At 42.1% G+C, this 26,579-nt stretch overlaps 1 protein-coding gene across 1 annotated transcript; it reads left to right on the forward strand.

The window, feature by feature from the left end:
* Positions 1 to 1,498: 1,498 nt before the first annotated feature.
* On the forward strand, positions 1,499 to 25,409 carry LOC141271997 (uncharacterized). Its single transcript, XM_073682270.1, has 7 exons — positions 1,499 to 1,563; positions 17,474 to 17,622; positions 17,752 to 17,931; positions 18,015 to 18,138; positions 18,216 to 18,313; positions 19,611 to 19,695; positions 24,014 to 25,409. The coding sequence occupies exons 2-7, from the start codon at positions 17,545 to 17,547 to the stop codon at positions 25,096 to 25,098; spliced, it is 1,650 nt and encodes a 549-aa protein (XP_073538371.1). The 5' UTR covers positions 1,499 to 1,563; positions 17,474 to 17,544; the 3' UTR covers positions 25,099 to 25,409.
* Positions 25,410 to 26,579: the final 1,170 nt, after the last annotated feature.

Consider the following 26,579-nt stretch of genomic DNA (forward strand, 5'->3'; position numbering starts at 1 on the left):
ACCCGGAGGAAACCCACGCAAACACCAGGATATTTTTTTTCTTTGCCTAAAATACAAAGGAAATGCGTCATCTTTTAACTTGAGATCTTTTAGAGATCATTTCATCTTCAACTTGCTTAACTGTTCACAATAACAGTAATATTGACCAGGGGTGCCCAAACTTCTACATGCCACTGTATACCATTATTAACGAATTTCAACCTTTGTCTAGGTTTTGTTGTTAATGTCATTGTGTGATGTTTTTAACTTCAAATGTCTTTCACGTGATGTCCCACTACCACTGAGAAGTGTAAGGGGATGCGGGAGGGTGACGTGGTGAATTATTTTGTATGAATAGTTTATAGTAGTTGTAAAATGTGACTGTCAGTAAGGACACGGAGTCTGACACGAGCGGTGTTACATGCCAAGATGATGATTTTACTATGATGTGAAGAAATAAAAGCATTTTTGTGAGTCCCAGTATCTTATGTGGCTTGAACCAAAGCAGTGATGGAAGATAACTGCGGGTGTGGTGAGAGACTAACTGACTGGTTTATAGTAAAAAAGGATATATTCAGAAGTAAGATGAACACATCCAGATCTGCTGCCGCTACAGTAAGCACACACGGCTCCGCCCCATACCCATCGTACACACGGCTCCGCTCCGCACACACACGGCTCTGACCCATACCCATCGTACTCACTGCTCCACTCAGCACACATTACACACGACTCTGCTCCGTAAACTGCGTACACAGCTGCATTCCGTACACATGGCTCCGCTCTGTATGTCTCATATACACAAACGGCTCCGCTCCGTACACGTCATACACAAACGGCTTCGCTCCATACACCTCATACACACACGGCTCCACTCCGTACGCCTCGTACACACGCGGCTCTGCTCCGTACGCCTAGTACACACATGGCTCCGCTCCGTACACCTCGTACACGCGCGGCTCCGCTCAGTACACCTCGTAAACGCGCGGCTCCGCTCCATACACCTCGTACACGCGCGGCTCCGCCCCGTACACCTCGTACACACACGACTCCACTCCGTACACCTCGTACACGCGCGGCTCCGCTCAGTACACCTCGTAAACGCGCGGCTCCGCTCCATACACCTCGTACACGCGCGGCTCCGCCCCGTACACCTCGTACACACACGACTCCACTCCGTACACCTCGTACACACGCGGCTCCGCTCCGTACACCTCGTACACACACGGCTCCGCTCCGTACACCTCGTACACACGCGGCTCCGCTCCGTACACCTCGTACACACGCGGCTCCGCTCCGTACACCTCGTACACACGAGGCTCCGCTCCGTACACCTCGTACACGCGCGGCTCCTCTCCGTACGCCTCGTACACACGCGGCTCTGCTACATCCACACTGTAAACCCCTCCTGACCCCACACATAACCTTCCCCTCATCCAGCACCATGACAACCAGCACAGCAGAGTCCTGCATCCACTGAGGCCCCTGATCATGTGACCCCTGACTCCTCCCCTCCTGTGACCTCATCACAGGTCCTGTGCGCACAGAACAGCCATATATGTGGTGGTGGCTCTGCAGGTGGAGGTATGTGGAGATTCCTCATTACTGGGGGCAGGGGACATTAACCCTTTCAGTGCAGATCTTAAATATGTAAATTGTCTATTCATAGAGGAAGAGAACTATAACTCTAGCGCCACCTATAGGAAGTAGCAATGATACAAGTCAATATCACCTCTATAACGAGTCAGATGTTAAATATGCAAATTGTCTATTCATAGAGGAAGAGAACTATAACTCTAGCGCCACCTATAGGAAGTAGCAATGATACAAGTCAATATCACCTCTATAACGAGTCGTGCAATATGACTTGAGATAAAAGCCAAACCAGAATCTCAATTTGCAGACACTGTGTTTCAGGGTGATTGCCCCTCATCAGTGCAAATTATGAGATCTGATTTGGCTAGGTGAGAAGCTCTGGACTGGGGGCTTAACGTTCTTCCTTGTGTAGAGTGACAAGCCAAGCCTGGCATGTCAGATTGAACAGATTTATAAGCCATGCATGCTCCCCTGGGAAATTAAATATGCAAATTGAAACACCGTGTCTGCAAATTGGGATTCTGGTTTGGCTTTTATCCTAAGTCATAGTGCAAGGTTTGTTTTTGTTAACGAGTCGATATTGACTTTTAGGATCACTGCTTCCAATAGATGGCGCTAGAGTTCTAGTCCTCTTCCTCTCTGAAGAGACAATTTGCATATTTAATTTACTAGAGGAGCATGCATGGCTTATAAATATCCTTACTCTGACATGCCAGGCTAGGCATGTCTCTCTCCACAAGTTGAAACGTTACCCCTTAAACCTCAGTGTGGGGGTTAGTAAGGTGTATTTCTCTCTATAGTCAGAACTTTTTTTTTTATACATATAGCTTTTGCTTTGATGTAGATACACATCCTAGTTTTGAAAGGCAGGACAGACGGACACATATTGCACACACAGTATGATATCTCTTTCATGACCCCATCAGTGCACCCTGTGCACTAACTAATAATATATACTCCATAGCTGGGTTTCTGCACTGTGTGCAGCAGATCTACGGGTCGGCTCAGGTCTGTGTTGTGTGTATTATTTTACTCACTTATATAGTGCCATCATATTCCACAGCGCTTTACAGACATCACTGTCCCCATTGGGGCTCACAATATAAACTTCCTGATCAGGATGTCTTTGGAGTGTGGAGAGGAAACTCTAGTAAACACGGGGAAAACATACACAAACATTGAAGATGCTGATCCAGAGTGGGATTTGAACCCAGTACCAGGCAGCCATGGCAACCCATTGGAATGGGTCAAAGACACCAGGAGTCAACATCAACCCTTCCCTTTATCTAACCTCTAAAGAGGTTAAACAACTGAGACAACAGTTATGTCTGATCATGGCTGTTACATACAGTATATTCCAGGGGTCAATCCTATGTCATGGTGCTCACATTGACATACTATTAATCACTATGATTACATAGCACAGGCACAGTTTCTAAGCCTATCAATGTGATTAATAGTATGTAAAGGTGAGCAGCCTACCTAAGCAAGGTAAAATAAGTGGTAAGTTCCTCAATGGGACTATCCGACCCCAGCCTGACCTTCCCTTTTTTTCTCACCGCTTCTGCTCCTGGTCATCCAATCACCCTTTTCTAATTGTCCTCCATGATGTACTCATTTACATGATAAGACTCATATTAGACTGTATAGCACCACCAACCATACAACACTAAGACCTGTCACTTTTACAATAAGGTTGATAAAATGATCAATCATTTGGGAGATGCACTGAGGTAATAAGATTGCTTTAAAAATAGATATAAACACTATATAATACATGTTTTAGAATAGATTTGAAGTTTTAAGATCAATGAATTCAAACACATTGGCTAAATTATAATATAGTTTAGTGAAATTGATGTAAGAGAATCTAAAAACAAAGAGAGCAAAAGATGTACAGCATATTGAATATGTATTATATTCAGCCTACATTGGAGATGGGAAGCCCAGATTCACGAGAGTAGGCTTTAAATCTTCCTTTGGACGTGACTCTTCCGTCGTCTATGGCCTCATTTAGCCGACAGTGATTTTTTTTTCTCGTACATAAAAAAAACTGTCCCTAGTTTCATCAGCGTTTTTCGATCAGAGTGTCATCAGAATTTGGTCAATTTTTACCATTAGAATTTGGTCAGAGCTTCATCAGTTTTTGTCAAGTGAAAAAAAAAACTGATTCTCATATCAAAAAGTTCATTATAAACAGTCAGCACACGGTTGGTATCCGACTGCTGTCCAAATTTTTCACAGATCCATAGACCTGCATTTGCCCATTTGATCCTAGACTCTTTTCAATATTGGACAAGTCTCCATGATTTTTTGTGGACCACCCAATCTGCAAGAATACACGGACATGTGAACAGCTCAATAGATTATAATAGCTACGTGTTCTGTCCGTGAAAATCAGGGGCAGAACTTGTACAAGAGAGACTGACCTCTGTATGAGCTCTAAGCTTTTAGAGATCTGTTGTAACTCACCGACATCTCTGCCCAAACTAGATCTTTACTGAACCTGTGTAGTCCTAAAGTAATCACAAAGTAATGTGCTCTGGTTATTTATCTTCTCAAAAATGTATTCAAAACTGAAACTCAGAATATTACAGCGGAAGAGTCATATTGAACCATTAAAGGGGTATTCCCATCTCCAAGATACTATCCCAATATTTAGTAGGGGTAATAATAATTATATTAGCAAATACGTCCAATTAGAAATGTAGTATAGTTCTTCTGATTCGCTATAACTCTTTCCGCATGTGCAGGCATTGCAGAACCTCAGGTATCCATGGTTACGGCCATTGATATAGCGACAGTTAGTTAGCTAGTTGCTAGTGGTCGTAACCATGGGTACCTAAGGTCCTGCAATGCCTGCACATGAGGAAAGAGATACAGTGAATCAGAAGAACTATACATTTCTACTTGGAGGTATTTGCTAATATTATTATTATTACACCTACTACATATTGGGATAGGATCTTGGAGAAGGAAATACCCCTTTAAATTAACTCTTCTCGATACAATACAACAAAACGGACCTCATAACTGACACAGGTATTATCTTAGCAATCTCCTCTCAAACAAAGTCTCATTCACAATATACAGATTGTCCACTATAACTACTACACTAGATAACAGTGAGAAGTATTCAGTCTGACACTGGCCTCATTGGCCAGGAGGGATTATAGGAGGCTGAGGGGAGTCCTGGTGGATAGAGATCTCCTACTGATCTACACTCAGAACAGGGTTAGATTATTGTAATGTCCAAACCTCCCAGGTATAATTAGTTGGTGGGCAGATATTAATGCCGTGGACATTATCCATAAGTCCATCGTAAGTTACATACCAGACACACATGCTTCTCCTATCTGTCCAGTTACCTCAGTATTAAAGCAGTCTTCTTTTATGTAGCTTGGTCTCTTCATTTCCCAAAAATCAATGGTCAGTGTCTCCTACACAAAATGGAGGAGGCTCTATTTCTGTCTGTGACCTCAGATATAATGGAGGAGGCTCTATTTCTGTCTGTGACCTCAGATATAATGGAGGAGGCTCTATCTCTGTCAGTGACCTCAGATATAATGGAGGTGGCTCTATCTCTGTCAGTGACCTCAGATATAATGGAGGAGGCTCTATCTCTGTCAGTGACCTCAGATATAATGGAGGAGGCTCTATCTCTGTCAGTGTACCTCAGATATAATGGAGGAGGCTCTATCTCTGTAAGTGACCTCAGATATAATGGAGGAGGCTCTATCTCTGTCAGTGACCTCAGATATAATGGAGGAGGCTCTATCTCTGTCAGTTACCTCAGATATAATGGAGGAGGCTCTATCTATGTCAGTGACCTCAGATATAATGGAGGAGGCTCTATCTCTGTCATTGTACCTCAGATATAATGGAGGAGGCTGTATCTCTGTCATTGACCTCAGATATAATGGAGGAGGCTCTATCTCTGTCATTGTACCTCAGATATAATGGAGGAGGCTCTATCTCTGTCAGTAACCTCAGATATAATGGAGGAGGCTCTATCTCTTGTCAGTGACCTCAGATATAATGGAGGAGGCTCTATCTCTGTCAGTGTACCTCAGATATAATGGAGGAGGCTCTATCTCTGTAAGTGACCTCAGATATAATGGAGGCGGCTCTATCTCTGTCAGTGACCTCAGATATAACGGAGGAGGCTCTATTTCTGCTGTCACCTCAGATATAATGGAGGAGGCTCTATCTCTGTCAGTGACCTCAGATATAATGGAGGAGGCTCTATCTCTGTCAGTGACCTCAGATATAATGGAGGAGTCTCTGTCAGTGACCTCAGATATAATGGAGGAGGCTCTATCTCTGTCAGTTACCTCAGATATAATGGAGGAGGCTCTATCTCTGTCATTGTACCTCAGATATAATGGAGGAGGCTCTATCTCTGTCATTGACCTCAGATATAATGGAGGAGGCTCTATCTCTGTCATTGTACCTCAGATATAATGGAGGAGGCTGTATCTCTGTCATTGACCTCAGATATAATGGAGGAGGCTCTATCTCTGTCATTGTACCTCAGATATAATGGAGGAGGCTCTATCTCTGTCAGTGACCTCAGATATAATGGAGGAGGCTCTATCTCTGTCAGTGACCTCAGGTATAATGGAGGAGGCTCTATCTCTGTCAGTGACCTCAGGTATAATGGAGGAGGCTCTATCTCTGTCAGTGACCTCAGATATAATGGAGGAGGCTCTATCTCTGTCGGTGACCTCAGATATAATGGAGGAGACTCTATCTCTGTCAGTTACCTCAGATATAATGGAGGAGGCTCTATCTCTGTCAGTTACCTCAGATATAATGGAGGAGGCTCTATCTCTGTCATTGTACCTCAGATATAATGGAGGAGGCTCTATCTCTGTCATTGACCTCAGACATAATGGAGGAGGCTCTATCTCTGTCATTGACCTCAGATATAATGGAGGAGGCTCTATCTCTGTCATTGTACCTCAGATATAATGGAGGAGGCTGTATCTCTGTCATTGACCTCAGATATAATGGAGGAGGCTCTATCTCTGTCATTGTACCTCAGATATAATGGAGGAGGCTCTATCTCTGTCAGTGACCTCAGATGTAATGGAGGAAGCTCTATCTCTGTCATTGTACCTCAGATATAATGGAGGAGGCTCTATCTCTGTCATTGTACCTCAGATATAATGGAGGAGGCTCTATCTCTGTCATTGACCTCAGACATAATGGAGGAGGCTCTATCTCTGTCAATGACCTCAGATATAATGGAGGAGGCTCTATCTCTGTCATTGTACCTCAGATATAATGGAGGAGGCTGTATCTCTGTCATTGACCTCAGATATAATGGAGGAGGCTCTATCTCTATCAGTGACCTCAGATATAATGGAGGAGGCTCTATCTCTGTCAGTTACCTCAGATATAATGGAGGAGGCTCTATCTCTGTCATTGTACCTCAGATATAATGGAGGAGGCTCTATCTCTGACATTGACCTCAGACATAATAGAGGAGGCTCTATCTCTGTCATTGTACCTCAGATATAATGGAGGAGGCTGTATCTCTGTCATTGACCTCAGATATAATGGAGGAGGCTCTATCTCTGTCATTGTACCTCAGATGTAATGGAGGAAGCTCTATCTCTGTCAGTGACCTCAGATATAATGGAAGAGGCTCTATCTCTGTCATTTACCTCAGATATAATGGAGGAGGCTCTATCTCTGTCAGTGACCTCAGATGTAATGGAGGAAGCTCTATCTCTGTCATTGTACCTCAAATATAATGGAGGAGGCTCTATCTCTGTCAGTGACCTCAGATATAATGGAGGAGGCTCTATCTCTGTCATTGTACCTCAGATATAATGGAGGAGGCTGTATCTCTGTCATTGACCTCAGATATAATGGAGGAGGCTCTATCTCTGTCAGTGACCTCAGATGTAATGGAGGAAGCTCTATCTCTGTCATTGTACCTCAGATATAATGGAGGAGGCTCTATCTCTGTCAGTGACCTCAGATATAATGGAAGAGGCTCTATCTCTGTCATTTACCTCAGATATAATGGAGGAGGTTCTATCTCTGTCAGTGACCTCAGATGTAATGGAGGAAGCTCTATCTCTGTCACTGACCTCAGATATAATGGAGGAGGCTCTATCTCTGTCAGTGACCTCAGATATAATGGAGGAGGCTCTATCTCTGTCAGTGACCTCAGATATAATGGAGGAGGCTTTATCTCTGTCAGTGACCTCAGATATAATGGAGGAGGCTTTATCTCTGTCAGTGACCTCAGATATAATGGAGGAGGCTTTATCTCTGTCATTGTACCTCAGATATAATGGAGGAGGCGCTATCTCTTGTCAGTGACCTCAGATATAATGGAAGAGGCTTTATCTCTGTCAGTGATCTCAGATATAATGGAGGAGGCCTTGTCTCTGTTACCTCAGATATAATGGAGAATGCTCTATCTCTGTCAGTGACCTCAGATATAATGGAGGAGGCTCTATCTCTGTCGGTTACCTCAGATATAATGGAGGAGGCTCTATCTCTTTCAGTGACCTCAGATATAATGGAGGAGGCTCTATCTCTGTCAGTGTCCTCAGATATAATGGAGGAGGCTCTATCTCTGTCGGTTACCTCAGATATAATGGAGGAGGCTCTATCTCTGTCATTGTACCTCAGATATAATGGAGGAGGCTGTATCTCTGTCATTGACCTCAGATATAATGGAGGAGGCTCTATCTCTGTCATTGTACCTCAGATATAATGGAGGAGGCTCTATCTCTGTCAGTGACCTCAGATATAATGGAGGGGGCTCTATCTCTGTCAGTGACCTCAGGTATAATGGAGGAGGCTCTATCTCTGTCAGTGACCTCAGGTATAATGGAGGAGGCTCTATCTCTGTCAGTGACCTCAGATATAATGGAGGAGGCTCTATCTCTGTCGGTGACCTCAGATATAATGGAGGAGACTCTATCTCTGTCAGTTACCTCAGATATAATGGAGGAGGCTCTATCTCTGTCAGTTACCTCAGATATAATGGAGGAGGCTCTATCTCTGTCATTGTACCTCAGATATAATGGAGGAGGCTCTATTTCTGTCATTGACCTCAGACATAATGGAGGAGGCTCTATCTCTGTCATTGACCTCAGATATAATGGAGGAGGCTCTATCTCTGTCATTGTACCTCAGATATAATGGAGGAGGCTGTATCTCTGTCATTGACCTCAGATATAATGGAGGAGGCTCTATCTCTGTCATTGTACCTCAGATATAATGGAGGAGGCTCTATCTCTGTCAGTGACCTCAGATGTAATGGAGGAAGCTCTATCTCTGTCATTGTACCTCAGATATAATGGAGGAGGCTCTATCTCTGTCATTGTACCTCAGATATAATGGAGGAGGCTCTATCTCTGTCATTGACCTCAGACATAATGGAGGAGGCTCTATCTCTGTCATTGACCTCAGATATAATGGAGGAGGCTCTATCTCTGTCATTGTACCTCAGATATAATGGAGGAGGCTGTATCTCTGTCATTGACCTCAGATATAATGGAGGAGGCTCTATCTCTATCAGTGACCTCAGATATAATGGAGGAGGCTCTATCTCTGTCAGTTACCTCAGATATAATGGAGGAGGCTCTATCTCTGTCATTGTACCTCAGATATAATAGAGGAGGCTCTATCTCTGTCATTGACCTCAGACATAATGGAGGAGGCTCTATCTCTGTCATTGTACCTCAGATATAATGGAGGAGGCTGTATCTCTGTCATTGACCTCAGATATAATGGAGGAGGCTCTATCTCTGTCATTGTACCTCAGATATAATGGAGGAGGATCTATCTCTGTCAGTGACCTCAGATGTAATGGAGGAAGCTCTATCTCTGTCATTGTACCTCAGATATAATGGAGGAGACTCTATCTCTGTCAGTAACCTCAGATATAATGGATGAGGCTCTATCTCTGTCAGTGACCTCAGATATAATGGAAGAGGCTCTATCTCTGTCATTTACCTCAGATATAATGGAGGAGGCTCTATCTCTGTCAGTGACCTCAGATGTAATGGAGGAAGCTCTATCTCTGTCATTGTACCTCAAATATAATGGAGGAGGCTCTATCTCTGTCAGTGACCTCAGATATAATGGAGGAGGCTTTATCTCTGTCAGTGACCTCAGATATAATGGAGGAGGCTTTATCTCTGTCATTGTACCTCAGATATAATGGAGGAGGCGCTATCTCTTGTCAGTGACCTCAGATATAATGGAAGAGGCTTTATCTCTGTCAGTGATCTCAGATATAATGGAGGAGGCCTTGCCTCTGTTACCTCAGATATAATGGAGAAGGCTCTATCTCTGTCAGTGACCTCAGATATAATGGAGGAGGCTCTATCTCTGTCGGTTACCTCAGATATAATGGAGGAGGCTCTATCTCTTTCAGTGACCTCAGATATAATGGAGGAGGCTCTATCTCTGTCAGTGTCCTCAGATATAATGGAGGAGGCTCTAGCTCTGTCGGTTACCTCAGATATAATGGAGGAGGCTCTATCTCTTTCAGTGACCTCAGATATAATGGAGGAGGCTTTATCTCTGTTACCTCAGATATAATGGAGGAGGCCTTGTCTCTGTTACCTCAGATATAATGGAGGAGGCTCTATCTCTGTCAGTGACCTCAGATATAATGGAGGAGGCTCTATCTCTGTCAGTGACCTCAGATATAATGGAGAATGCTCTATCTCTGTCAGTGTCCTCAGATATAATGGAGGAGGCTCTATCTCTGTCAGTGACCTCAGGTATAATACAGGAGGCCTTGTCTCTGTTACCTCAGATATAATGGAGAATGCTCTATCTGTGTCAGTGACCTCAGATATAATAGAGGAGGCTTTATCTCTATCAGTTACCTCAGATATAATGGAGGAGGCTCTGTCTCTGTCAGTGACCTCAGATATAATGGAGGAGGCTCTATCTCTGTCAGTGACCTCAGATATAATGGAGGAGGCTATATTTCTGTCAGTGACCTCAGATATAATGGAGGAGGCTTTATCTCTATCAGTTACCTCAGATATAATGGAGGAGGCTCTATCTCTGTCAGTGACCTCAGATATAACGGAGGAGGCTCTATTTCTGCTGTGACCTCAGATATAATGGAGGAGGCTCTATCTCTGTCAGTGACCTCAGATATAATGGAGGAGGCTCTATCTCTGTCAGTGACCTCAGATATAATGGAGGAGTCTCTGTCAGTGACCTCAGATATAATGGAGGAGGCTCTATCTCTGTCAGTTACCTCAGATATAATGGAGGAGGCTCTATCTCTGTCATTGTACCTCAGATATAATGGAGGAGGCTCTATCTCTGTCATTGACCTCAGATATAATGGAGGAGGCTCTATCTCTGTCATTGTACCTCAGATATAATGGAGGAGGCTGTATCTCTGTCATTGACCTCAGATATAATGGAGGAGGCTCTATCTCTGTCATTGTACCTCAGATATAATGGAGGAGGCTCTATCTCTGTCAGTGACCTCAGATATAATGGAGGAGGCTCTATCTCTGTCAGTGACCTCAGGTATAATGGAGGAGGCTCTATCTCTGTCAGTGACCTCAGGTATAATGGAGGAGGCTCTATCTCTGTCAGTGACCTCAGATATAATGGAGGAGGCTCTATCTCTGTCGGTGACCTCAGATATAATGGAGGAGACTCTATCTCTGTCAGTTACCTCAGATATAATGGAGGAGGCTCTATCTCTGTCAGTTACCTCAGATATAATGGAGGAGGCTCTATCTCTGTCATTGTACCTCAGATATAATGGAGGAGGCTCTATCTCTGTCATTGACCTCAGACATAATGGAGGAGGCTCTATCTCTGTCATTGACCTCAGATATAATGGAGGAGGCTCTATCTCTGTCATTGTACCTCAGATATAATGGAGGAGGCTGTATCTCTGTCATTGACCTCAGATATAATGGAGGAGGCTCTATCTCTGTCATTGTACCTCAGATATAATGGAGGAGGCTCTATCTCTGTCAGTGACCTCAGATGTAATGGAGGAAGCTCTATCTCTGTCATTGTACCTCAGATATAATGGAGGAGGCTCTATCTCTGTCATTGTACCTCAGATATAATGGAGGAGGCTCTATCTCTGTCATTGACCTCAGACATAATGGAGGAGGCTCTATCTCTGTCATTGACCTCAGATATAATGGAGGAGGCTCTATCTCTGTCATTGTACCTCAGATATAATGGAGGAGGCTGTATCTCTGTCATTGACCTCAGATATAATGGAGGAGGCTCTATCTCTATCAGTGACCTCAGATATAATGGAGGAGGCTCTATCTCTGTCAGTTACCTCAGATATAATGGAGGAGGCTCTATCTCTGTCATTGTACCTCAGATATAATGGAGGAGGCTCTATCTCTGTCATTGACCTCAGACATAATGGAGGAGGCTCTATCTCTGTCATTGTACCTCAGATATAATGGAGGAGGCTCTATCTCTGTCATTGACCTCAGATATAATGGAGGAGGCTCTATCTCTGTCATTGTACCTCAGATGTAATGGAGGAAGCTCTATCTCTGTCAGTGACCTCAGATATAATGGAAGAGGCTCTATCTCTGTCATTTACCTCAGATATAATGGAGGAGGCTCTATCTCTGTCAGTGACCTCAGATGTAATGGAGGAAGCTCTATCTCTGTCATTGTACCTCAAATATAATGGAGGAGGCTCTATCTCTGTCAGTGACCTCAGATATAATGGAGGAGGCTCTATCTCTGTCATTGTACCTCAGATATAATGGAGGAGGCTGTATCTCTGTCATTGACCTCAGATATAATGGAGGAGGCTCTATCTCTGTCAGTGACCTCAGATGTAATGGAGGAAGCTCTATCTCTGTCATTGTACCTCAGATATAATGGAGGAGGCTCTATCTCTGTCAGTGACCTCAGATATAATGGAAGAGGCTCTATCTCTGTCATTTACCTCAGATATAATGGAGGAGGTTCTATCTCTGTCAGTGACCTCAGATGTAATGGAGGAAGCTCTATCTCTGTCATTGTACCTCAAATATAATGGAGGAGGCTCTATCTCTGTCACTGACCTCAGATATAATGGAGGAGGCTCTATCTCTGTCAGTGACCTCAGATATAATGGAGGAGGCTCTATCTCTGTCAGTGACCTCAGATATAATGGAGGAGGCTTTATCTCTGTCAGTGACCTCAGATATAATGGAGGAGGCTTTATCTCTGTCATTGTACCTCAGATATAATGGAGGAGGCGCTATCTCTTGTCAGTGACCTCAGATATAATGGAAGAGGCTTTATCTCTGTCAGTGATCTCAGATATAATGGAGGAGGCCTTGTCTCTGTTACCTCAGATATAATGGAGAATGCTCTATCTCTGTCAGTGACCTCAGATATAATGGAGGAGGCTCTATCTCTGTCGGTTACCTCAGATATAATGGAGGAGGCTCTATCTCTTTCAGTGACCTCAGATATAATGGAGGAGGCTCTATCTCTGTCAGTGTCCTCAGATATAATGGAGGAGGCTCTATCTCTGTCGGTTACCTCAGATATAATGGAGGAGGCTCTATCTCTGTCATTGTACCTCAGATATAATGGAGGAGGCTGTATCTCTGTCATTGACCTCAGATATAATGGAGGAGGCTCTATCTCTGTCATTGTACCTCAGATATAATGGAGGAGGCTCTATCTCTGTCAGTGACCTCAGATATAATGGAGGGGGCTCTATCTCTGTCAGTGACCTCAGGTATAATGGAGGAGGCTCTATCTCTGTCAGTGACCTCAGGTATAATGGAGGAGGCTCTATCTCTGTCAGTGACCTCAGATATAATGGAGGAGGCTCTATCTCTGTCGGTGACCTCAGATATAATGGAGGAGACTCTATCTCTGTCAGTTACCTCAGATATAATGGAGGAGGCTCTATCTCTGTCAGTTACCTCAGATATAATGGAGGAGGCTCTATCTCTGTCATTGTACCTCAGATATAATGGAGGAGGCTCTATTTCTGTCATTGACCTCAGACATAATGGAGGAGGCTCTATCTCTGTCATTGACCTCAGATATAATGGAGGAGGCTCTATCTCTGTCATTGTACCTCAGATATAATGGAGGAGGCTGTATCTCTGTCATTGACCTCAGATATAATGGAGGAGGCTCTATCTCTGTCATTGTACCTCAGATATAATGGAGGAGGCTCTATCTCTGTCATTCACCTTAGACATAATGGAGGAGGCTCTATCTCTGTCATTGACCTCAGATATAATGGAGGAGGCTCTATCTCTGTCATTGTACCTCAGATATAATGGAGGAGGCTGTATCTCTGTCATTGACCTCAGATATAATGGAGGAGGCTCTATCTCTATCAGTGACCTCAGATATAATGGAGGAGGCTCTATCTCTGTCAGTTACCTCAGATATAATGGAGGAGGCTCTATCTCTGTCATTGTACCTCAGATATAATAGAGGAGGCTCTATCTCTGTCATTGACCTCAGACATAATGGAGGAGGCTCTATCTCTGTCATCGTACCTCAGATATAATGGAGGAGGCTGTATCTCTGTCATTGACCTCAGATATAATGGAGGAGGCTCTATCTCTGTCATTGTACCTCAGATATAATGGAGGAGGATCTATCTCTGTCAGTGACCTCAGATGTAATGGAGGAAGCTCTATCTCTGTCATTGTACCTCAGATATAATGGAGGAGACTCTATCTCTGTCAGTAACCTCAGATATAATGGATGAGGCTCTATCTCTGTCAGTGACCTCAGATATAATGGAAGAGGCTCTATCTCTGTCATTTACCTCAGATATAATGGAGGAGGCTCTATCTCTGTCAGTGACCTCAGATGTAATGGAGGAAGCTCTATCTCTGTCATTGTACCTCAAATATAATGGAGGAGGCTCTATCTCTGTCAGTGACCTCAGATATAATGGAGGAGGCTTTATCTCTGTCAGTGACCTCAGATATAATGGAGGAGGCTTTATCTCTGTCATTGTACCTCAGATATAATGGAGGAGGCGCTATCTCTTGTCAGTGACCTCAGATATAATGGAAGAGGCTTTATCTCTGTCAGTGATCTCAGATATAATGGAGGAGGCCTTGCCTCTGTTACCTCAGATATAATGGAGAAGGCTCTATCTCTGTCAGTGACCTCAGATATAATGGAGGAGGCTCTATCTCTGTCGGTTACCTCAGATATAATGGAGGAGGCTCTATCTCTTTCAGTGACCTCAGATATAATGGAGGAGGCTCTATCTCTGTCAGTGTCCTCAGATATAATGGAGGAGGCTCTAGCTCTGTCGGTTACCTCAGATATAATGGAGGAGGCTCTATCTCTTTCAGTGACCTCAGATATAATGGAGGAGGCTTTATCTCTGTTACCTCAGATATAATGGAGGAGGCCTTGTCTCTGTTGCCTCAGATATAATGGAGGAGGCTCTATCTCTGTCAGTGACCTCAGATATAATGGAGGAGGCTCTATCTCTGTCAGTGACCTCAGATATAATGGAGAATGCTCTATCTCTGTCAGTGTCCTCAGATATAATGGAGGAGGCTCTATCTCTGTCAGTGACCTCCGGTATAATACAGGAGGCCTTGTCTCTGTTACCTCAGATATAATGGAGAATGCTCTATCTGTGTCAGTGACCTCAGATATAATAGAGGAGGCTTTATCTCTATCAGTTACCTCAGATATAATGGAGGAGGCTCTGTCTCTGTCAGTGACCTCAGATATAATGGAGGAGGCTCTATCTCTGTCAGTGACCTCAGATATAATGGAGGAGGCTATATTTCTGTCAGTGACCTCAGATATAATGGAGGAGGCTTTATCTCTATCAGTTACCTCAGATATAATGGAGGAGGCTCTATCTCTGTCAGTGACCTCAGATATAATGGAGGAGGCTCTATCTCTGTCAGTGACCTCAGATATAATGGAGGAGGCTCTATCTCTGTCAGTGACCTCAGATATAATGGAGGAGGCTCTATCTCTGTCAGTGACATCAGATATAATGGAGGAGGCTCTATCTGTTACCTCAGATATAATGGAGGATGCTCTATCTCAATTACCTCAGATATAATGAAGGAGGCTCTATCTCTGTCAGTGACCTCAGATATAATTGAGGAGGCTCTATCTCTATTACCTCAGATATAATGGAGGATGCTCTATCTCTGTCAGTGACCTCAGATATAATGGAGGAGGCTCTATCTGTTACCTCAGATATAATGGAGGAGGCTCTATCTGTTACCTCAGATATAATGGAGGAGGCTCTATCTCTATTACCTCAGATATAATGGAGGAGGCTCTATCTGTTACCTCAGATATAATGGAGGAGGCTCTATCTGTTACCTCAGATATAATGGAGGAGGCTCTATCTCTGTCAGTGACCTCAGATATAATGGAGGAGGTTCTATCTCTGTCAGTGACCTCAGATATAATGGAGGAGGCTCTATCTCTGTCAGGGACCTCAGATATAATGGAGGAGGCTCTATCTGTTACCTCAGATATAATGGAGGAGGCCTTGTCTCCGTTAGCTCAGATATAATGGAGGAGGCCTTGTCTCCGTTAGCTCAGATATAATGGAGGAGGCTGTCTTTAAATATACCTCATATAAATTGGAAGACAATATCTTCCATATTGGGATTGGGAATAAATGGCGCTATAATAATAAATAATAATAATATCTGTCTGCCTCAGGAAAATGGAAGAAGCTTTTTCTCAGTTTTAATCAAGAATGGAGTATGTTCTCACTTTCTTCCTCAGATAAAACAGAAGACTCTCAGTCAGACTATAGTGGATCCTCTTCTCTCAATTATCTTCCTGACAGGACTGACATCCCTCCAGCTACTCTCCTCTCCTCACCTCTCTGGCTCCTCTCCGTTCCTGTCTCACTCCCGGGGGTTGATGGGAGATGTAGTTCTTTCTCCATGCAGGATTATATATAGAGATAAGAAGTTTTCCCTCCACTGAATGTTTCTGACAGGATCCCAGTCACGTACGGTCTGCTGATATAACAGGCTCGGAGCTGGAGAACGTGGTCCTCACCCTCTGTATTCAGCCTCCTGTAGTCTGACAGCTCCACAGTGATGCTTTCTGAATAATTAAGCACTAGTTTTCTTTCCCTTTTTTTCCTATAGTGAAGCCTAATGGAAAATGACAGAAAATAACACCATATCCAGAGTAAAGAGAAATTACAAGGAAGCTAAGAACACTGTATATGTAGATGTATTGACAGTAACTGGCGTAGAGGCTAATGTAACATCAATCTGCAGCTTTTTGGACAAAAATAAAGTCTCACAATGCTGTGTGTGTGAACCAGCTTTTATATCTTTTATTCTGTTCTAACATGGGAATGGATCTCAGTTCAGAGAGGATTTGTACAGGCGGATGGTGGTAATGTCATCCATGTAGGACTATGGGTAGATATATATATACAACTGTAGTATGCAATGGAGTTGTCATGTCGTTGTGTAGTAGTTATTTGTGAACCTGGCTCCTGCAGCGTTAGTGATGCTGAATTCAGTGGAGGTCACTATGAGCAACATATTCAGCTGCCGACTCCGAGGAAGAACATGCTTGTTAATGTGTGTGGTCTAAAATAAATCGGTTTTATCACTAAATAGATATAGAGAAAAAACTTTGCAGCGTTCTGCAAAATAAAACAAATAATAATACTCAGCTAAACGACCCCCCACTACTTCCATTTCAGGTCTCCCATTAGTCTCTGTATTTCCTGCTTTGTCCGGATGAACATGCTATCGCTACAGCCAATTAATAGTCTACTCAGTTCCTGTCCTTACGAAAGAATATGACATCTACACATTATTTCACCTCACATGTTTCCACTTATTATCTCCAGTAATTTATTACGTGCGATCTTTATGAATTTCCATTAGGTCATCTTCTCCACATTTAGGTCCCTACAATATTGGATCCTCTCAGTGGAGATCTTCTATAGAAGAGAATTTTCCTGATTGACCATCAAGGATGGATAGGGACAGGGACAAGATGGCCGAGAGGATATTACACCTCACCCTAGAGATCCTCTTCCGGCTTACTGGAGAGGTGAGAGATTCTGATGACGTCACATTACATCATTCTTATCTATGGGAATAACAGATGGACAGAACTGGAGAGGTGAGGACTCTGGAAATGTCTGTAGTGAGATTTATTAATGTGTTTCTCCTTAATCAGGATTACGCTGTAGTGAAGAAGACCTATAGTGAGCGCTGTCAGGCCCCTTTGTCTGAGGGATGGAGAAGACCCATGAGCCCAATCACGGGGCCTCCATGTCACCCCCTGATACATGAGGACATCAATGATCAGACGATCCTAGAACTCACCTACAAGATGATTGAGCTGCTGACTGGAGAGGTGACACTGCTGGGAATGCTGGGACATTATACAGTAACATTATGAACGGAGCGGGGGGGTGACGGTATCATTGTATATGTCAGGTTACTATAAGGTGTCAGGATGTCGCCGTTTATTTCTCCATGGAGGAGTGGGAGTATTTAGAAGTACACAAAGATCTGTACAAGGACGTCATGATGGAGGTTCCCCAGCCCCTCACATCACCAGGTAATAGACTGGACTAAATAATGGCCTGCAATCTGTATGTAAAGAATGAACTGAGTCCCTGTATGTGTTTCCTCCAGTTCTATTCAGTATGAGGACTGCACCAGAGAGATTTCCCCGTCCTCTTCTTCCACAGGACTGTAAACAAGAAAATCCCAATGTTCCTCAGGATCATCAGGTAGATGGAGAGAAGTTGTCATTATATCTTCTCTATGATGTGTAAAACGTTAGGAAAGTCTTGTGTTCAGTCTTGTTTTGCACAGTAATATTAGGCACCGAATGGTCAATTTATTAGAGACACCGGCCTTTTTATAATTGGAGCTACAATTTATGGAACTTAAGTTTATGACCTCGGAGTACAGCATAAAATCAAGTGAGTACATTTTCCATGGCTCCGTTTTAATGTAAATCAACAAGGAATTAATCTAAAAAGGAGGTCATCGATGAAAGAGTAGCCAAGACCAGGATTTCAAATACTGCCCATCTTGTTTGAAAATGCTCGTTACACAGTTAAGCAAATTTCACCTTTCAATGCTGGTGAGTGACCAATTAAGTTGTCCGAACTACGTCATTATTAGCGAAGATGGGTTATAATGGCACAAGACCAGTTTTCTAGCGTTGTCTAAGGGAAACAGTAAAGCAAGACTTGGTCGAAAAATGTAAAATTTAGACTAAGCATGTAAAAACATGCCTGGTCAGGTGAATTCAGATTTCTGAGGCACCATGTGGATGAGAGGGTCAGAATTTGGCACAAACTGCGGGAATCCATTAACCTTTACTTTCAGGCTGGTGGAGGTGCAGTAAAGGTGTGGGGAATGTTTGCTTGGCACATCCTAGGTCCTCTGAGACCTGTGGAAAGATATTGGGACACTACAGTATGGCTTACCAAACCGTTGTGGCCGATCAATCATCCCTTTATAGCAGCTGTTTACATTTTGGATGAGGGACAATAGTTACAAATTGCATTCAAGAGCATGACCGTGAGTTTTTCTTGCTTCTCTGGCCTTCATAGTCCCCAGATCTTCATCCTATGGAACATCCCTGGGATGAGGTAGAACGGGGAGTTAAGAGCATGTTAGTACCTCCATCTAATCTGCAGCAACTGCATGAAGCCATCCTGTCCGCAAGGGCCAATATTCCTGCAGAACAATCTGAACAGCTGATGGAATGTATGCAATGACAAATTGCTTCAGGTCCAGAGGCCAAGGGCAGTGCAGTGTGCAACTGAATGGGTTTCTCCAATAAAGTGGCCATTCAGTGTATGTTTTATACTTGGTGCAGATGACAGGATAAAGCTGATCATAGTCATTAGAAGTTGTTTGCAACTTCTCACAATTTTCTGGTTATGTAGACTGCTGGGTAGAAATAGGAGCCAACAGTTTGGATTGATATAGGCCTGCAGCTATGTGATAATTACTGTTTGATCATAATACTAAGTGTTCCACTGTCTGTGACATTTACAACATTTATTTCAGGATCTGACCCATATTAATACTACAGAGACATACGTGATGGGTGATGAGCGGTGTAAAGAGGAGTTTCCAACATATGATTACCCAGGTGAGAAATAACCACTAAATGCAGAGAATTTGCAGATTCTACCCAGTCACTGGCTGCTACAATTATGTGTTGAATCCTTTAGGATTTGTTGCATTGTATTTTTTTTTTTTTTAGGGGGGGGTTACTTGGAGTTTTCGAAATATAAATCTTTTATTTCTTTATTTTTTCTTATTTTTAGAAATATTTTATTTTTTACTTTATTTTTAGCCCACTTGAGGTACGTGAATTTTTAGTCGCCGGATTGATTGTTCCATAGATGGCAATACCACAATAATGTATTTTTTTTTTTTAACTCATCTTATTGAAAAGGTAATATCACACAGAGCAACAACATAATGGCATTTTAAATCATAATAAATTCTGGCTATTACAATATGTAACGGAAACATGTAGAAGATGAATCAGGCTTCATACATTACATATTTCAAGAGTTATACAATTACGTCACTCAGAGTGAAATTTAGATAAATCTACAAATAAACAATTTAAAGATGAACAAGACTTACTTAGTTATCCAAGACACATCATCGCCAGCCAACTCTTCAAAGTATGTTTTCTCTGGAATGCCAAGGAGCGTTTCAGAGTAAAACATACTCAGTTGAAAAATTAAGCTAGTAATTGATTCGTGCAGCCCATGATTAAGAAAAGACATTTGAAAATAACTGGAAATGTACAAGTATGTTGTAAGTTGCAGCTTGTAGCTTGTTAACAGATTGACCTGATTGATATCTCTTGATTAAAGCCAGCCTTAGTCTCCATGCTAAAGTTGAGAAACTCATTGGTAATTCAGGGTTATATGCCGAAAATAAATTTGAAGTTGACCTGCAGTAATCTACAGAACACAAACCTAAACCTAGATGCCAATTGTACACATCTGTCAAAGACAGTAGGCAATATTGATCCTTGCGTAAGAAGAATGTACTTAAAGCTAGGGCGACTTGTGTCAAGTGACCACTAAGGAAAAGGGTTCTTGCAAAGCACAGAGTGACTCAATTTGGTTAAAAATCTGTGGGAGTAAAGTGGGGTGTGACCAGCTACCTATGACCTAAAATCCCACAAGATTGGATTTTTTGCAATGAACACATCACGGTTGGCCACAGGCGCAGTGCAAAGCCTATTGCTATTATTAAATACAGTGTCGAAAGCAACATCACAATCTTCCTATCAAAGCATGTGTAGCCCCAGGCTTTAGGACAGAGAGACAGTAGTAGAATATAAAAAGGTAAAAGAATAAAGTGCTCTGTTTTGGAGAATTGGACCACAATTCCCCAAATAATTGTACAAATCAGATGAACTGAGTAAATCTGTTAAGAAGTCCATAGTTATGTGGGTCTGTGGAGATTCCATGAAATGGAAAAGAATTACCAGGCTTGGGGGGATTCTGGAATGAAGTCGCACAACCTGATGTCCAGATATCAAAAGAATGAGACAAGTAATTTTGCTTTCACATTCTGCTCTGTAAGGCACAAGTGTAGGAGAACAAGAAGGATCAGCAAACTTGCCTAGGATTGCCAAGTTTGCCATGAACAGATGTGGTCACCGGGTGACGAGCCTCTTTTCTCAAGCCATTCTGATAACAAGCGGATCGACGTCAACAATTCTGATGTATTTTTCTTTGTAGCGGAAAATACTTTTTTAAATTTTTACAATCCAACATCAGCAGAAGTCTCCACTTCCCTGTAGAACGACTTAAAGGGGTCAGGGCAATAGATAGGCAGAAGAGAAGGCCTTTTTAACTATTTCCTAACTTGACAACTTTTTTGCCTTTAGCTTTAATAGGACCATGAGAAATGGTTTATAAATTGACATTAATAATTAGAAGACCCCTAAAAAATGTTGGATTTTCCATAAACCTTCCTGTGAACCAGGATCATTTGGACAAAGTTTCAGAAGATATTTAGAATCAATACTTCTTTAATGACATAATCTGGGATCTATCCTCTGGTCCACAGCCTTTGAAGTGAATTTAATACTGGTGGGGACCTTTTTCTTTTCTAGAATCAATATTCTGTTGAATGTCAAATTCCTGATGATCATCAACAATAGCTGGAGGCGAAGTAGCTACTTACAGAGGAGCGATATAGTCTGAGCAAGGTGATGTGGAATACATTAGAAATCTTGAAAGAATCGGGAAGTTGGAGATGAATTAATAATTTCAAAAATCTTTTATAGGGCCAGATAAATACTGCCAAGTCTATTGGAAGAAACCTTCACCCTATTATTTTTGGAAGACAACCATGACCCATGGATCGCCTCTTCTCAGCTGTTTTCTTTTGTATTACTGGACTCTTCTGTTTTTCTGTATTTATTGCCAAATAGTAGTCAAACGATAACAATTAGCAGCATCCGGAGTGTCGACCTCTGAAGGAGAGAGGTTAAACCTTAATTTGGTTATGAAACAAAGATTGCTCAGGAGAAAAGAGATAAGAGCTACATACCTGGGCCATCAGACATGATCACATATCGATTTGTTTGTTAACTTATTCTGGAGTCTGATATGTGCTGTGATACATAGAGGCTGTAGACAGACAAATGGTCCACATTTTTTAGTAAAGCTGTGATGCAAAAATGCTTTCTAGCTAAAATTACATGTATTTAGGTAAACCAAACGCCCACAAAAGAAGTCCATATCTTTTTAATCAGAAGCAATTTTAACATTTTGTTAACATTAGGATCAATGGAAATTTTTCTATTCTACTATATAAGAGTCACAACACACACACACTTATTGTCACACAAAAACCAATTATGGCAACAAATCTCAGTGGGTTTTCCTTCAGCTGCATAAAAATATATCTTTGTACCTTACCGTGTTAGCCAGAAGATAGAAAAATATTCAAAATTGAGAGTCCTCAGTAGTTCATATCTTTCTATTGGATAACTGAAAATATGGTAACATAAGGCGGCTGGCTGAACCAGGCAATAGACTAAGGGATCACTGCTATTCACCAATAAATTCTATCGGAATTTTAACTCCCAGGTCACAAAACCTAGAGTCGTTGCCAACTGAAAGTTTACAGATGATGAGCAAGACATTGTCAAAGATGGAACCAGGTAGTACACAGAAAAGTGGACATCTAAGGGGGCAGAAGCTGATCAGGAGCAAAGCCAAGGACAATATCCAAAAGCAGTTGAAGTCCCTGGAAAGTAGTCAAAAGAAAAGTTAAACAGTCTGGAGGTTAACAACAGACAGAAGAGAATCCAGAAGCAACAAACTGGGTCAGAACCCTCTAGCAGCATTCATTATCACAGAACAGAACCGGGTAGTCCAAAGTAATAACTGGCAAAAACAGATTGGCATCCATTAAAAAATGTGCATGCATCATACGGTATCCTTACCCGCCCGACCATGGACTCTATTGTGGTGGCTGATGTGAAGTGACAAAGAAATAGCAACATAAGAACATTACGGCATAAGCATTGCTTGAGTTGCAAATGTGTTATTTCTCAAGAGCAGCTCTTTATTTGCTGTACACCATTTACTATTGAAATCCAGTTTATGATGTTTTGTGTGAGCTGCTTTGGGCAAAAAAAAGAAACTTGATAAAGAAACAAGCAAACTTTTCTGTTTGGAATATACATTCTAAATATTTTAAGCAGGACTGTGGAGTCAGTAAGCCAAACCTCTGACTCCCAACTCCTCAATTTCCCTGACTCCTGACTCCAACTCCGACTCCACAGCACTGGCTCACTACTGAGCATATACATAAAGTGCAGCACAGATTCATCTCAACTAAAAGCCTAGATCCTTAGATCAGAAACAAATCAGGAATAGCAACCATGACTCACAAAGAACACTTCGGAAAATTATTTTTCAGGTCCACCATGTATATTTGTGAATGAGATCCAACGTTTCCATCAGCTTGTATCACGTATAAACAAAGTATACGTGGCCTCCTTTTTTTTAATTCACTTCAACTGAAAAAAAATCTATAAAACTGAATGTGATAATCCATCATTACACTTGTTTAAATCCATGATTTGTACATGACTTTACTGCATCTCGTCTTTGCCCTGCTCGGTGTTAGAGTGCATTTAGCAGTCAGGGAGAGTACGTGACACCACCTAATAACACTGACTATTTGGCCACTTTATGATTCACTGAACATTTTCACTAGAAAACCTGATTAACAAAAAAGTGAAGTGAATAATCTGTTAGTTGCTTTGACGTCTGCTGTTGCCATCACTCTTTTTCTCACTTGATATTTGAATTTTACTACGATTTGTACAGAAATATGATAAATTGTACAATACACTATAATTATCATTTCAGTTCAAAATTATTGAAAATAATAAAATCAAGTTTTATTCTTGGCAGATGACTATACCTGGAGCTCCGACGGACTTCCGCTATCAGATATCAAAGCAGATGATCATGATATCACACCAGATACATGTGAAGTTTATTCCACTATCCCAGATATCGCTCCAGCCCTTCACAGCAAAACTCTATCGTTTCATCCTTTTCAACAATTCTTATCTACTGATGCCTCACAGACAGTTATGCAAAATAAAGATAACAGAAGAGACACCGAACATCAAACAGCTCACACAACGGAAAAGCGATTTTTATGTTCAGAATGTGGAAAATATTTTACAGCTAAATGCTATCTTGATAAACATCAGAGAGTTCACACAGGGGAGAAGCCATTTTCATGTTCAGAATGTGGGAAATGTTTTACCTATAAATCAGGCTTATTTAGACATCACAAAATTCATACAGGTGAAAAACTATTTTTATGTTCAGAATGTGGGAAATCTTTTAGTGTTAAATCAAAACTTGTTACACATCAAAGAATTCATACTGGGGAAAAGCCATATTCATGTTCTGAATGTGGGAAATGTTTTTCTCAGAAAGCTGATCTTGCTAAGCATCAGAGAATTCACACAGGGGAGAAGCCATTTTCATGTTCAGAATGTAGGAAATGCTTTAACCAGACATCAGAACTTGTTGCACATCTGAGAACTCACACAGGTGAGAAGCCATATTCATGTTCGGTATGTGGGAAACATTTTACAGAGAAATCAAATCTTGTTACACATCAGAGAATTCACAGAGAGGAGAAGACATTTTCATGCTTAGAATGTGGGAAATATTTTAAAGTGAAATCATATCTTGTTAGACATCAGAGAACTCACACAGGGGAGAAACCATTTTCATGCTCAGAATGTGAGAAATGTTTTAGGCAGAAATCAGATTTAGTTATACATCAAAGAACTCACAACGGACAGAAGCCGTTTTCTTGTCCAGAATGTGGTAAATATTTCATTAAAAAATCAAATCTTGTTGCACATCAGAGAATTCACACCGGGCAAAAGCCATATTCATGTTCAGAATGTGGGAAATGTTTTAACCAGAAATCAAATCTTGTTGTACATGAGAGAAGTCACACAGCAAAGTAGCCATTGTCTTTTTTTATCATTTTGACAAATTAATGGATTAAAAAATACAACAGTTAGGGCCCCGTCACACTAAGCGATGCAGCAGCGATCCCGACAACGATACGACCTGTCAGGGATCGTTGCTGCATCGCTAATACATCGCTGGTGAGCTGTCAAACAGGCAGGCTCACCAGCGATCAGGGGAGCAGCGATATCGTGGAAAGGATCGTTCCACGATGTCCTGCTCGCGTTACCAGCCTGCTGCAAGCAGGAGCAGGCTGGTAACTATGGTAAACATCGCGTTACTAAGTGCGCGTGTGCCCCTAGTAACCCGCTGTTTACCATGGATACCACTCTGCTACGGTGCGCGGGAGCCTCTGCTTACCGTAGCAGAGTGGTATCCATGGTAAACAGCGGGTTACTAAGTGCGCGCGTGCCCCTAGTAACCCGATGTTTACCATAGTTACCAGCCAGATCGTTGGTCCCGCTGGTCACACACAGCGATGTGTGCTGGCCAGCGGGAGGCCAACGACCAAAAAATGGTCCAAGACACTTTGCAGCGATCAGCGACCTCACAGCAGGGGCCTGATCGTTGCAAAGTGTCACACACAGCGACATCGCTGGTGAGGTCGCTGGTGAGTCACCAAAACCGTGACTCAGCAGCGATATCGCTAGCGATATCGCTATGTGAGACGGGGGCTTAACTGTCAAAGTACCAGTAAGCAAAAAATCTCAAAAAGCAAATATAATAAAAATAATATGCCTATATATTTCACATTTATATACAGTATTATCACATCTTAAAGGGGTTGTCCGATGACTAACTTCCACTGGATGAGAACATGTCATGAAGAGATGCTGCTATACTTAATCAGAACGCTTGCCGAGACACCATCCGCTGCCTAGTTCTTATCTAGTTAATAGGGTGAAGTTAATTAAGAGAGACCAGCTGAGAATCAGGTGGTTGCTGCGATTGTCCAAATTTCATCTCTCCTGATAGATGAGATGGAAAAAAAAGATATCAGAAAATGTCTAAAACTTGTTACCACTCATTATTAAACATTTGCCTTTAAAGGGAAGGTGCCATAATAAAAAAAAATTTTTAGACAATTGAAAAAATGTAAAGTATTAATGATTTTTTTTATACATTATTATTTATTTTTAATGTAGTAAAATATGAAAAAAAAAATTAAAGGGAACCTATCACCTTGGTTTGCCCCATGAGATAAGACCACCACCGTTCAGCCCTCTTTTACAGCTTACTAATAAGCTGTATATATGCCCCCGATCCGGCCTGCAACAAAAGAAAAACACCTTTTATTATACTCACCAACAGGGCGGTCTGGTTCAATGGGTGTCGTTGGTCCTGGTCATTTTCAGCCATTTTCCCCAGTGCCTTTACCTGACATGCAGCCCAATATCATCAATGACTGTGGAAATTTGCATGTTTTCTTCATGCAGTCATCATTATAAATCTCTTTTTCCGCTTTCCCGGAATTACC

Source organism: Phyllobates terribilis, unplaced genomic scaffold, assembly GCF_046119375.1.
Source record: "Phyllobates terribilis strain yellow unplaced genomic scaffold, ASM4611937v1 Scaffold_5__5_contigs__length_657084704, whole genome shotgun sequence".
Classification (NCBI taxonomy): Eukaryota; Metazoa; Chordata; class Amphibia; order Anura; family Dendrobatidae; genus Phyllobates; species Phyllobates terribilis.